At 35.9% G+C, this 10,889-nt stretch overlaps 1 protein-coding gene across 1 annotated transcript; it reads right to left on the reverse strand.

The window, feature by feature from the left end:
- Window positions 1-2,661: 2,661 nt before the first annotated feature.
- On the reverse strand, window positions 2,662-10,889 carry LOC149900845 (uncharacterized). The gene is made up of 2 exons (XM_090112486.1): window positions 10,316-10,889; window positions 2,662-3,806 (listed from the first exon to the last, which is right to left on the reverse strand). Exons 1-2 carry the CDS (start codon window positions 10,703-10,705, stop codon window positions 3,159-3,161), a joined length of 1,038 nt encoding a protein of 345 aa, XP_089968612.1. The 5' UTR covers window positions 10,706-10,889; the 3' UTR covers window positions 2,662-3,158.

The raw sequence follows: 10,889 nt of genomic DNA on the forward strand, positions 1-10,889 counted from the left end.
AAGTAACTCTGTCTGTCTGTCTGTTACTCAATCACGCCTTAACTGAACCAATTTGCATGAAATTTGGTATAGAGATATTTTGATACCCGAGAAAGGACATAGGATAGGTTTTATCCCGGAAATCCTACGGGAACAGGTTTTTCTTTGAAAACGCGGGCGAAGCCGCGGGCGGAAAGCTAGTACACAATATATAATGAATAAAACGTGTTTCAAATCCGTTAAAATCTCAGTAATTTATAAAAATAGACACTATTAAAACTTGTACGGAACAGTAACTAGTGCCATAGAATACTTAAAAGTAGCTAACGTTACTAGTGCTTTAAAATCTTCAGTTCATCTGATACACTGCATTTGAGGTGTAGCCTTCAATGTCATTACAATAATAACAGCTTAAAGAAAAACAGCAACTTCTGAAACTCGATGTTTTTCGCGGGAAAACTGCACAAAGACATCAAAGGGAACGCTAACAACCTTTAACAAGCGAAGAATCCGAGTTTGTTAGTTGTTAGCACTCTTTGTGAATAAGCAGTTCCTTACAGCCTTGCAATCTTGGGAAAAATCTTGCCCAGTTTTTGCATATCCGATACTGTAGGGAAAAATTAGAGATGTTTTTGGCGGGATCAAAACAAGCATTACGTAGCTCTTATGGTTTTTCATTCGATCGATATTATATGGTAAATATTGGTAGGCATTTATTCGAATTATGTTTTCAATATTGAGCTGACCCAGATAACAAAATAATATAGTAGATACCAATCATGATTAAAATCATAGAATCTGTATATATGATATTTTACTGCATTCCAACCCATTTATTTAATTACATATTACATTAATTTCCATTTTTGACAAAAAGTATCCTCTAAAGTCTAACATTTCAAAAGGGGAAACCTTTACTAGGAAGTTATAAAACTTCATTACATTTTTCAGTCAGTTATATCTATACTAATATTATAAAGCTGAAGAGTTCGTTTGTTTGTTTGTTTGTTTGTTTGAACGCGCTAATCTCGGGAACTACTGGTCCGATTTGAAAAATTCTTTCGGTGTTAGATAGCTCATTTATCGAGGAAGGCTGTAGGCTATATACCATCACGCTATGACCAACAGGAGAAGAGCCACGGGGGTGAAACCGCGCGGAGCGGCTAGTACAACAATATAAAACACGTGGAAAGAACCTGGTCACTGGTGAAACAATTACCCAAATCTAATAAGGTTTCCCTTACAATGGGCGCAGTGAAATCACTGACGCGACTGTTTACCGCATGAATATTCTATGCCTTCGCCGGCAGTTTAACCTGCCTTGTTTATGAACGGTAGACACTAAACGTTTTGAACTGGTAGTCGTGGTTAGGGTATCGCATTTGATGCTGCCATCTGGAATAAAGAGAGGCTCTATGGTAGAGCTCAAAATATATTTAAATACTAGCGGTCCGCCCCGGCTTCGCCCGTGGTACATGTTTACGTTTTATCTACATAAGAACCATCCTCGTACTTCAAGGAATATAATAAAAAAAGAATTATCGAAATCGGTTCAGCCGTTCTCGAGTTATGCGCTTACCAACACATTTTGCGATTCATTTTTATATATAAAGAAGAAGATAATATGATAATGAAACATCAGCTATTCATATTAAATTTATAAACAATTTTGCAGTAGGTAAATCAAAGTGCTTAATGCAAAAAACCTGAATGAAAATAATACTATGTCGCAAACGGGAATATAATATTTTGAGCGCTCTCTTATTTCAATTATATATACCAAACTTATGGTAATGATTTCAATTAATTTTCCATAATTTTAACGTTTTAGAGAGAGTATAAAAATAAGTAAATGTTAAATTTACGGAGTTTCAAAAGATATTTTATCGGGACCAATTGCATCATCATTACCAGAACTTTCAACTATTATGGTATATTCGAATCGGCGAATTGGCCAGCGTTTCGCTCCAGTAACACATGAATTTTAGATGCGAAGCCCCCAGCTAGTGTTTGTATTGCTTACATTCCCAAACCAATCTGAATAATTGATAACTAATTGGTTGAAAATGCAAATTTGATAATTTGATAATTGATAATTGATAATTTGATAATTTGATAATTTGATAATTTGATAATTGATAATTTGATAATTGATAATTGATAATATATATTATTATAAAGGCGAAAGTTTGTAAGGATGTATGGATGTATGGATGTTTGTTACTCTTTCACGTAAAAACTACTGAACCGATTACAATGAAATTTACACACATATAGAGGGTAACTTGGATTAACACATAGGATAGGTTTTATCCCGGAAATCCCACGGGAACGGGAACTATGCGGGTTTTCCTTTGAAAACGCGGGCGAAGCCGCGGGCGGAAATCTAGTTTGATAATATTTGCCGAATTAACACGTGACGCATCTATATATTTTATGCCCTTTATGTTGATAATATCTTCGCTTTGGCACAGCAGGAAATGTATCTAAAAAATTATATCTTATGTTCCTCAGTTCTTGTATGCATCGTAAAATCTAAATAAGTATGTTCATTTAAATACTTAATGTTAATTTTGGTTCAATGGATAATACTCACAAAATTGGTATCAGATTCAATTGTGGGGGGCGGCAAAGTAACTTTGAAAGAATTGATAACATGGTTTCATTTAACTAATAAATAAAATTATGCATTAATATAATATGGGCCGATTTTTAAATGCTTGGATAAAACTTATGCGTCCAATAAGTATTACACGATAATATTAAAATGTCACGTAAACTGTCAAATACGGGCAATTAGAATAATGGTAGTTTTATACATTATTCGACGAATAAGTTTTATCCAAGCATTGAAATATCAGCCCTATGTTTACAGCTATTAAGACACAAAATAATTCTGCTAAATAGTTCAGTGATAGATATGCCCCGTGGTAATTTCTTTTGGGCAACCAAGGTTTATTGCATAATCAGATTATAATGGCGGAACGAGAACAGTCAGAACAAAAAATGAACAATAAATTATAATTACGTACATGTCTCATTTATAAAACATTTTATCGCTATAAAACTAAAAATTAAATTCATAAAGGCCTCGATACAATTGTGTACTAAAACAGATGCTTCTATTTTTCTTTTTCTTCTCTTTATTTATGACACCACGGTTTTATTTGTTTTTATTTTTATTCTTGTTCTTTTTTGACATTTGAGCGTAGATCGCCACAAAATGTTTCACAGTCTGAACTACAACAGTGGCGTCTTCTTTTAATTTTACTCCCGTTCCTAGAGGAACATACACCATGACATGCATTAACTTGAATTGATGATGTACACGAACCATTAGAGCCAGGGTTATCAGGCGGAATTTGTGTAAATGAATCACTTGGGCTAGGATTATAAGAAAACTCTTCTGGCAAAGAACATGGACTAGATGTATACCGTATTTTCACTGGGCCGTGGCTATCAGGAGACTGAATTTGTGCATACGATTCCCCCGGGCTTTGGCTATTAAGATACTGCATTGATGATGACGACATGCATGTTGCCTGTGTCATAGCCTGATTTGAAGGAGTTGGTACACAAATGACTCCATCTCTCGTTAAAGTTTCCATTTCTCCTTCAAAAAGAACATCATTAATAATCTTCTCAGCAAAACGACGTTGTATTGGATTTAGTCTTTTAAGTTTAAAAGCCCAACTTTTCGCAATAATATCAATCTCTTCATCTGATGTTTTTAAATAATTATTTACCAAAGATTCCTCATTTTGGAATGTTTTTTCTTTCTTGAAAATTTTATTTGCTGATGCTATTAGTGAATTGTCTTCGAATTCCTGGAAAAAAAATACAAACACGTTAATCATAAAATATAGAATTTAGGTTCCCAAATCAGAAGGATGACGTAGAATTGCCGAAGACTAAAAACAGATGTTTACACATCTGTTAGATCACAAGATGTACCTAATAAATAAAACATAGTATTGTAGTAGGTAGATGTGCTATGACTAACATTATATCTTTACATGTCGTCATATATTTGAATGCATTCCTACAGCAACCGAGGTCATATGAAGGAATTTTGAATAATACCGAGTCTGGCATAAGTTTTAGACCACGACCTACATATTCCACACCTCGAATACTTGCCATTAACAAAACAAAATGCCATACTTTCTTATTAGCTATTAGGCATGTGCGCCGATCGGCGTGGCGCACGCCGCCGGCCGTTTCAGTCACGCCGACGCCGCCGATTTTTTTTCCGGCGTCATCGGCGTATATAGTTTAAATAAAGCATTAGTATTTTTAAATATATAATAATAATAAATTAATATATTGCTACACAATCGTGAGATATGCAAACTCAGAGACTATTTCCTCGCAATGTTGGCTATGCAATCCATGCTGAAGTCATAGAATGTGACAAAGGACTCACTCCCCTGTCCCTGGCCAAACAGGACTGGCAAAAGCCGGCAGTGCTCAGCATTTCCGACAGGGAGGCCATATGGAAAGAGAAAGAGCTACACGGTAGGTTTCACAGGATTCTGCATGAACCTCATGTAGATTTCTTGTCCTCCGTTCACTGGCTGCGTTTTGGTGACCTCTTTGGGGAAACCGAGGGTTTTGTCTGTGCGATACAGGATCAGGTGGTTAAAACGAATAATTATCGGAAGTACATCATAAAGGACGGGACCCAGGACTTATGTCATATGTGTCACCGTCCTGGAGAAACTCTCCGACATGTTACTTCCGGTTGTTCCATGCTCGCCAACACTGAGTACTTGCACAGGCACAACCTAGCAGCTAGGATTATCCACCAAGAGCTCGCTCTGAAGTATGGCCTTCTTGACGGAAAAGTGCCTTATTACAAGTACGCGCCGGAGCCGGTCCTGGAAAATAACCGTGCCAAATGGTACTAGGATCGGCCCATCATCACAGACAGGACTATTCTAGCGAATAGACCTGATATTGTGGTGATGGACCGAGCAACTTCCAGGATTTTCTTGGTAGACATCACTATCCCACATGACGACAATCTTGTTAAGGCCGATTCAGATGACATGTGCAAGAAACAAGTACAAAAGGTAAAATAATTTGCATATTATTTGTACTTGCCATTTATATTTTGCTCGTACTTCCCTATTTTATAATTCCTTGTTTTTTTTTCTGATTTTGATTGTCGCCAATGGTATAAATAAGAAATTTAATGGAGATTTAGGCGTATTTTACTCATTTTCCCCATCCACGCCGATTACGCCGATGACGCCGCCGCCGCCGGCAAATAAGATGCTAGACGCCGCCGCCGGTCAAAAGAGCATCGGCGCACATGTCTATTAGCTATGTCTACAGCTGAATAAAACCGTATATCATGCTGTTTAAACAGACGAGCGACGAATTTAGAACTATCGATCGTCACGGCACGCATGGCTGTAGAGAAGTCAATGGGAATTCTAACCAGGGGCCTTAGACAAAGTAACAATTAAAAAACGATAACGAAGTTAGAAAAGGCAAAAATGTATGGGATTGAGAGCTCCCACACATAAATTACACGATACGACGCCGCATCGTTGTACGACGCGACGTCGTATCGTGTTTATGCCCTTATCGTGAAACGATACAGGGCGATTCGTCCTCCCAGTAACCCGCCCGTATTAGCGGGCGGCGCCAGCAACCTGCTGCAGAGGACGAATCGTCCTGAACAGCATCCCCCACGCAGCCTCCTTCGGAGGCCGCGTGTGCGACCTCCGAAGTGCTTCGAAGTGCTTCGGACGCCGCATCGTTGTACGACGCGACGTCGTATCGTGTTTATGTGTGGGAGCCCTTACATACGCCGCGTTAGATCACGTGGTCTATCTAATGTCAATCCCATACATTTTTCCTTTTCTAACTTCGTTATCGTTTTTTAATTGTTACTTTGTCTAAGGCCCCAGTAGTAAAATATTTAAACGAAAAAATATTTATTTTCATCCAAAAAAGGTGAGGAAAGTTTCTTTGTCGTCATCTACATAACTTAAAGAGAGAGTATTTTATTTATTTATTTACTGTAAGTTATGATAACCAACAAACAACAATGTAGAATTCTGCCCTGATAACAAAGAATGGAGTAATCGACATTTTTGGGATTTTTACTTTTTGCAAGAAATGGGATCCCAAGGGGTTTATTAACATGAAAAAAAAAAATAATTTCATAAAAAAGTACCCGGAAGTATGTTTTTTAGCTAACGATTTTTGCAGTACTTACATGAAAACTATATCAATGATAAGAAAAAGCGCCGTATTAAACATGTGCTAAAAAAGAATGCAGTTCTTGTTAAGATACCCTAAAACAAAGTGCAGTAATAGCCATTACTGTAACATTTTATTCCAATGTCTGTAGATCAATTGCTACGTCAAAACGCAGTTCTCCACATTACTGCATTTGTGTGTAGTAAAAGTTCGCGAGATCGTAACCGTACGATACAGTGCTGCGTTTTGTTGAAGCAAATCAGTGCGTCGTCGTCATAATATTTTATTTAAAAAAAATTATTATGGCCATTTTACTCATTAGGTTAAGTACTTTCAATATCAGTTAATAGTTTTTTGATACCTGTAATAGTTACGGAATAATCGCCTGTGCACACTTAACGATTACTACGTATAACTGACGTTAAAATAAATGTTGTCTTAATAAAACTTAATTTTCTTCTACAAATTGTTAAATTTTGATATCCCCGCAGTAGGTTTCAACCGTAGAGCATTTTTTTAAATCTGTGTAAAAGTGAGAAGATATTATGTGTACATCTACTTAGCCCCGGACATTAAAAACCTGTATTAAATACTAAACAATAACGCAGTAATCAACATGCGCTAGAACATAATGCAGTAATGAGCGCAAGTACTGTATATTTAGACTTAGTGTCCTGTGATTTTCACATGGCCTGATGCTAAACCTAAACGCAATAATACGCATTATTAATGGATATACTAATTTATGAAATATAAGATAATTATCTTTGTAAAGCTTGTATTTTTTCCAATTTTATTGATAGATTTCAAGGGCTATAAAATATAAACATCTTCCTCAAATAATGTAAAAATGTCTTTCCCGCGTTTATCTCAAAACCGCCATTTTGCGATTACTGCATTCTTAGTTATCACGACAGAATTTACAACATTAATTACAATAAAAGCATTTAAAAATACCTTATTTTGTACAAAATATTAATATTATAATGTCAATAAATACAAGTCAATACCAAGTCCTTAGACCAAATCAATACAATAAAAATTTTAATAACTAGGTAAGTATGTATAATTTTGATTGATAAAATATTCAAGGTTGATCCAACGTTACCACAGACATAGATCATCATCTTGATACATGTCTGTGAACGTTACACTTGTCTGTTGTTTTTTTGCTCCCGTGCGCGTCGCATAGCAATGATCGGCCGCTGTCTAGCCGCGTCGATGTACAGTAAGGTCAAGCGCGGATCCAGGGGGGGGGTCACGGGGTCATGACCCCCCCCTGGGCTAGGTCCACGACCTAAGTGGACCACTAATTTAATATTAACTTTTTTAAATTAACAAATTAATACTGTATAAATTTCTAAAGAATAGAAAAAATTCGATCACGAGGCGGGACTCGAACCCGCATCCTTTCGCGCCATTCCGCTTTATATTTATAAAGCCTTTGAATACCATAAAACCAAAAATATAAATTCAAATTAATACTGTTCAACATGATGTTTTTATTGAATTTTGAGACATAAAAGTAATATAAAAACAATGAAATCCTAACTCATGAAATCGTAATGAAATTACAAACGGTAACGGAAGAGAATATAACAAAAATTATAGAAAAAGTTTATTAGGGTCGACCTGTGGTCGTAATTTAAGGACAAAAAACAGGTTTTTCGATTTGTCAAAAAATCTATAACTGCGGAATAAAGTGTAATGGTAAAGTTGTATGTAATTATTTTTTTTTTTCTACAACTTTTGCTGTTACACTTTTCACACAAAACCTCAAATATCGAAATATCCCAGTTCGTGGATAAGACATAAAATAGCAATTTTTTTTTAAATGAACAATAGAAAATACAGTCAAATTACAACAAAAAATGGGCCAAATGCGCGCACCGAGGACTCCGAGCAAACATATTTTTTCATTATGTTGTATCTTACAATTTTGTTTAAAGGATTTTTTTCTTTATCTGTGCTTGTAAGTGCTTAAGTCGTTGCTTTTAACCAAATTTCAAGACTGTGTTCACGGAAAGTACCTTGTAGGTTTTGATTGATGATTCCCTTGCAAGTATAGTTGCGAATTACACAATATGCGGCTCTAATTGCTTTTTCTTCAGATTGCGTTGACATAGAATTTGAATTAAATAACAGGTTTAAGTTATTATAGACCTGGGTTCTTTTTTTTTTTTTTTTTTTTTTTTATTAGGTTCACCAAACTGGACATAGCACTACAAAAATAGATATGGTTATTCTATGATACATCACAAGTAATAGGTGCTAGACCTTCTAGAGGTGAACACAGCCTGCAATAATAAGTACGCGAATACATATTTACATTATTACAATATTAACATAATTTAGAAAAATAACATTATGGATCAATTTAAATACAATATTTATGCAATTTTGGAAACTAATTTTTTAAATGAATTTAGGGATGCGCTAAATATATCGACGTTATTACATACTTTTTCGTTGTAAGCTGAACACATGCGGTGCAATGACGAGTGTTGAGCGTAGTTTGTACGACAAAAGGGAAGACTAAACGTTTTCATGTTAGTGGGACGGAGTTCTGATGTGAATATCAATTAAATACAAGTATATTTTTATTTTTTATTAAATAATTAGGGTTTTCGCAGTTATTACTACATCTGTGCTATAACACGATACTTTTTACTCAATTTCAAGACTGTGTTTACGGGACAGGGTGCTCCCTGCAGGTATTGATTCCCTTGCTAATGTCGAAATCCTACGGTCTACGGTCCCTTGATGCTGTGAAAAATTTAAACGTTTTAGCCAACGCAATCAAAAGATGCAGCTGTAAATGCTGAAATTTTTCGCAAAATTCGACACTCCCTAAGAAATCAAAACCTACAGGGTAATTCCCGAGTACACAGAGTCATGAAATTTAGTACAATCAAACGTGTTATAACGCAGACTAGCTTACCGCCCGCGGCTTCGCCCGCTTTCTCTAAAACCTTATAAATTATATACTATTCCTCTTGAATCACTCTATCTTTAAAAAAACTGCATCGAAATTCGTTGCGTAGTTTTAAAGATTTAATCATACATAGGGACATAGGCACAGAGACAACGACTTTGTTTACTAATTGCGAAAAGCAGGAATTTTTCCTTAGATTATAATATAAAAAAAATATTTAAAAACAATTTTAACTTACAACCCTGCTACTCATGAACGCTGACATGTATTAACTTGATATTCATACCAAAAACTCAAGTCTAAAATACCTTTACGCTATAATAAAATCAAACTTCTATGTCAACGAATCAGAAGATACAGCCGTAAATGCCGAAAAATTTCGCAAATTTCGACATTCGCAAGGGAATCAAAACTCAAAACCTACAGGGTACTTTCCGTAAACTCAGAATCTTGAAATTCGGTACAAAGCAACATCTTATACTTAGTACAGATACAGGAAAAATTGCAAAAAATATATATATTTTTCAAGTTTGTCTGTCTGCCTGTCCTGTCAAGACAGAGATGAAATTCATACCGAATACTCAAATCTACGGTTCCTTAAAGCTGTGAAAAAATCAAACTTATAAGCCAACGCAATCAAAAGATACAGACGTTTATGCTGTAAATTATCGCAAATTTCGACATTATCGCGATGGAATCAAAATCTATAGGTATTGTACTACTTCCCGTGAACACAGAGTTCTGAAATTTGGTTAAAAGCAATGTCAGCACAGATGGAGGAAAAATTGCTAAAACATACATTTCATGCTTATCAACATTCGCAAGTGTTGCCAGGAATCAAAACCTACAGGGTCCTTCCCGTGAACACAGAATCTTGATATTTAATCTTTATTTAATAGAAACTTACGTCTTATAGCACAGATAAAGGAAAAATTGCAAAAAGCATAAATTTAATATTAAAACATATAAAAATGTTTGTACGGAACTCTTGGTTCGCGAATCCGACTCGCACTTGACCAATTTTTTTTAAATCTACGTATCAATTAAATTACCAAAATATAGCTTTGGAAAATTGCCCACGTCTATGTGACCCCCCCCTGGCACTAAGGCTGGATCCGCCCTTGAGTAAGGTAGGTATATAATATATGTGTGTTGGGTAAACAATCAAGTATACATAATACTCACAGAAACTGAAGTCCTCTGCATTAAAAACTCCGTATCCGCTGTATTCCTGGCATCGGCGATGAATTCAAATTCGTTGTAATACCACAATTTGGGTCGGTACACTTCATCCATCACCCCAGACATCAAGCTCCTCTTCACTTTAGTATGTTCTCTATTAAAATTTGATCGCAACGTATTTATTTTGCGCTTCAATTTCTCCACTGTGAATTCCGTGTCGTATTTTTTCAACTCATTTGTAATTTTGTTCAATGCAATACTTCGCTTGTTCTTATCCGTGTACCCTTTTGCCTTCGTATCCCATAATTCTGGACTGTCTCTATACATGGATATTAGTAGCAAATCGAATTCTTTCGCTCCTGGACTCACGTCGATATCCTCGCACACGTCCATCCTCGACGCTGCCGTGGAACACACTGAAGTGAGCTATAAGCTATTGCATGACTCAGCGTTCATGCGTGCATGTCAGTCATTAGCGAGCTAGCGAGATCGAAAATAGAACTCATCAATCAGCTGCCAACGTATATTCATTCACTTTAAACAATAAAGACGATCAATAATGCATGACAGCACGTTA

The sequence above is a fragment of the Colias eurytheme genome, chromosome 18 (assembly GCF_061535395.1).
Source record: "Colias eurytheme isolate Ceu_HAF_F1 chromosome 18, ilColEury1 Martin Lab GWU primary, whole genome shotgun sequence".
In the NCBI taxonomy this organism is placed as follows: Eukaryota; Metazoa; Arthropoda; class Insecta; order Lepidoptera; family Pieridae; genus Colias; species Colias eurytheme.

What these genes read in the sequence shown, in the direction of transcription:
- LOC149900845 (XM_090112486.1), bottom strand. Translation starts at nt 10,705, where the DNA reads ATGGACGTGTGCGAGGATATCGACGTGAGTCCAGGAGCGAAAGAATTC. An exon ending in TGCAGAGGACTTCAGTTTCT is followed by an intron (nt 3,807 to 10,315) that starts GTGAGTATTATG and finishes TTTTTTTTCCAG; the next exon opens with GAATTCGAAGACAATTCACT.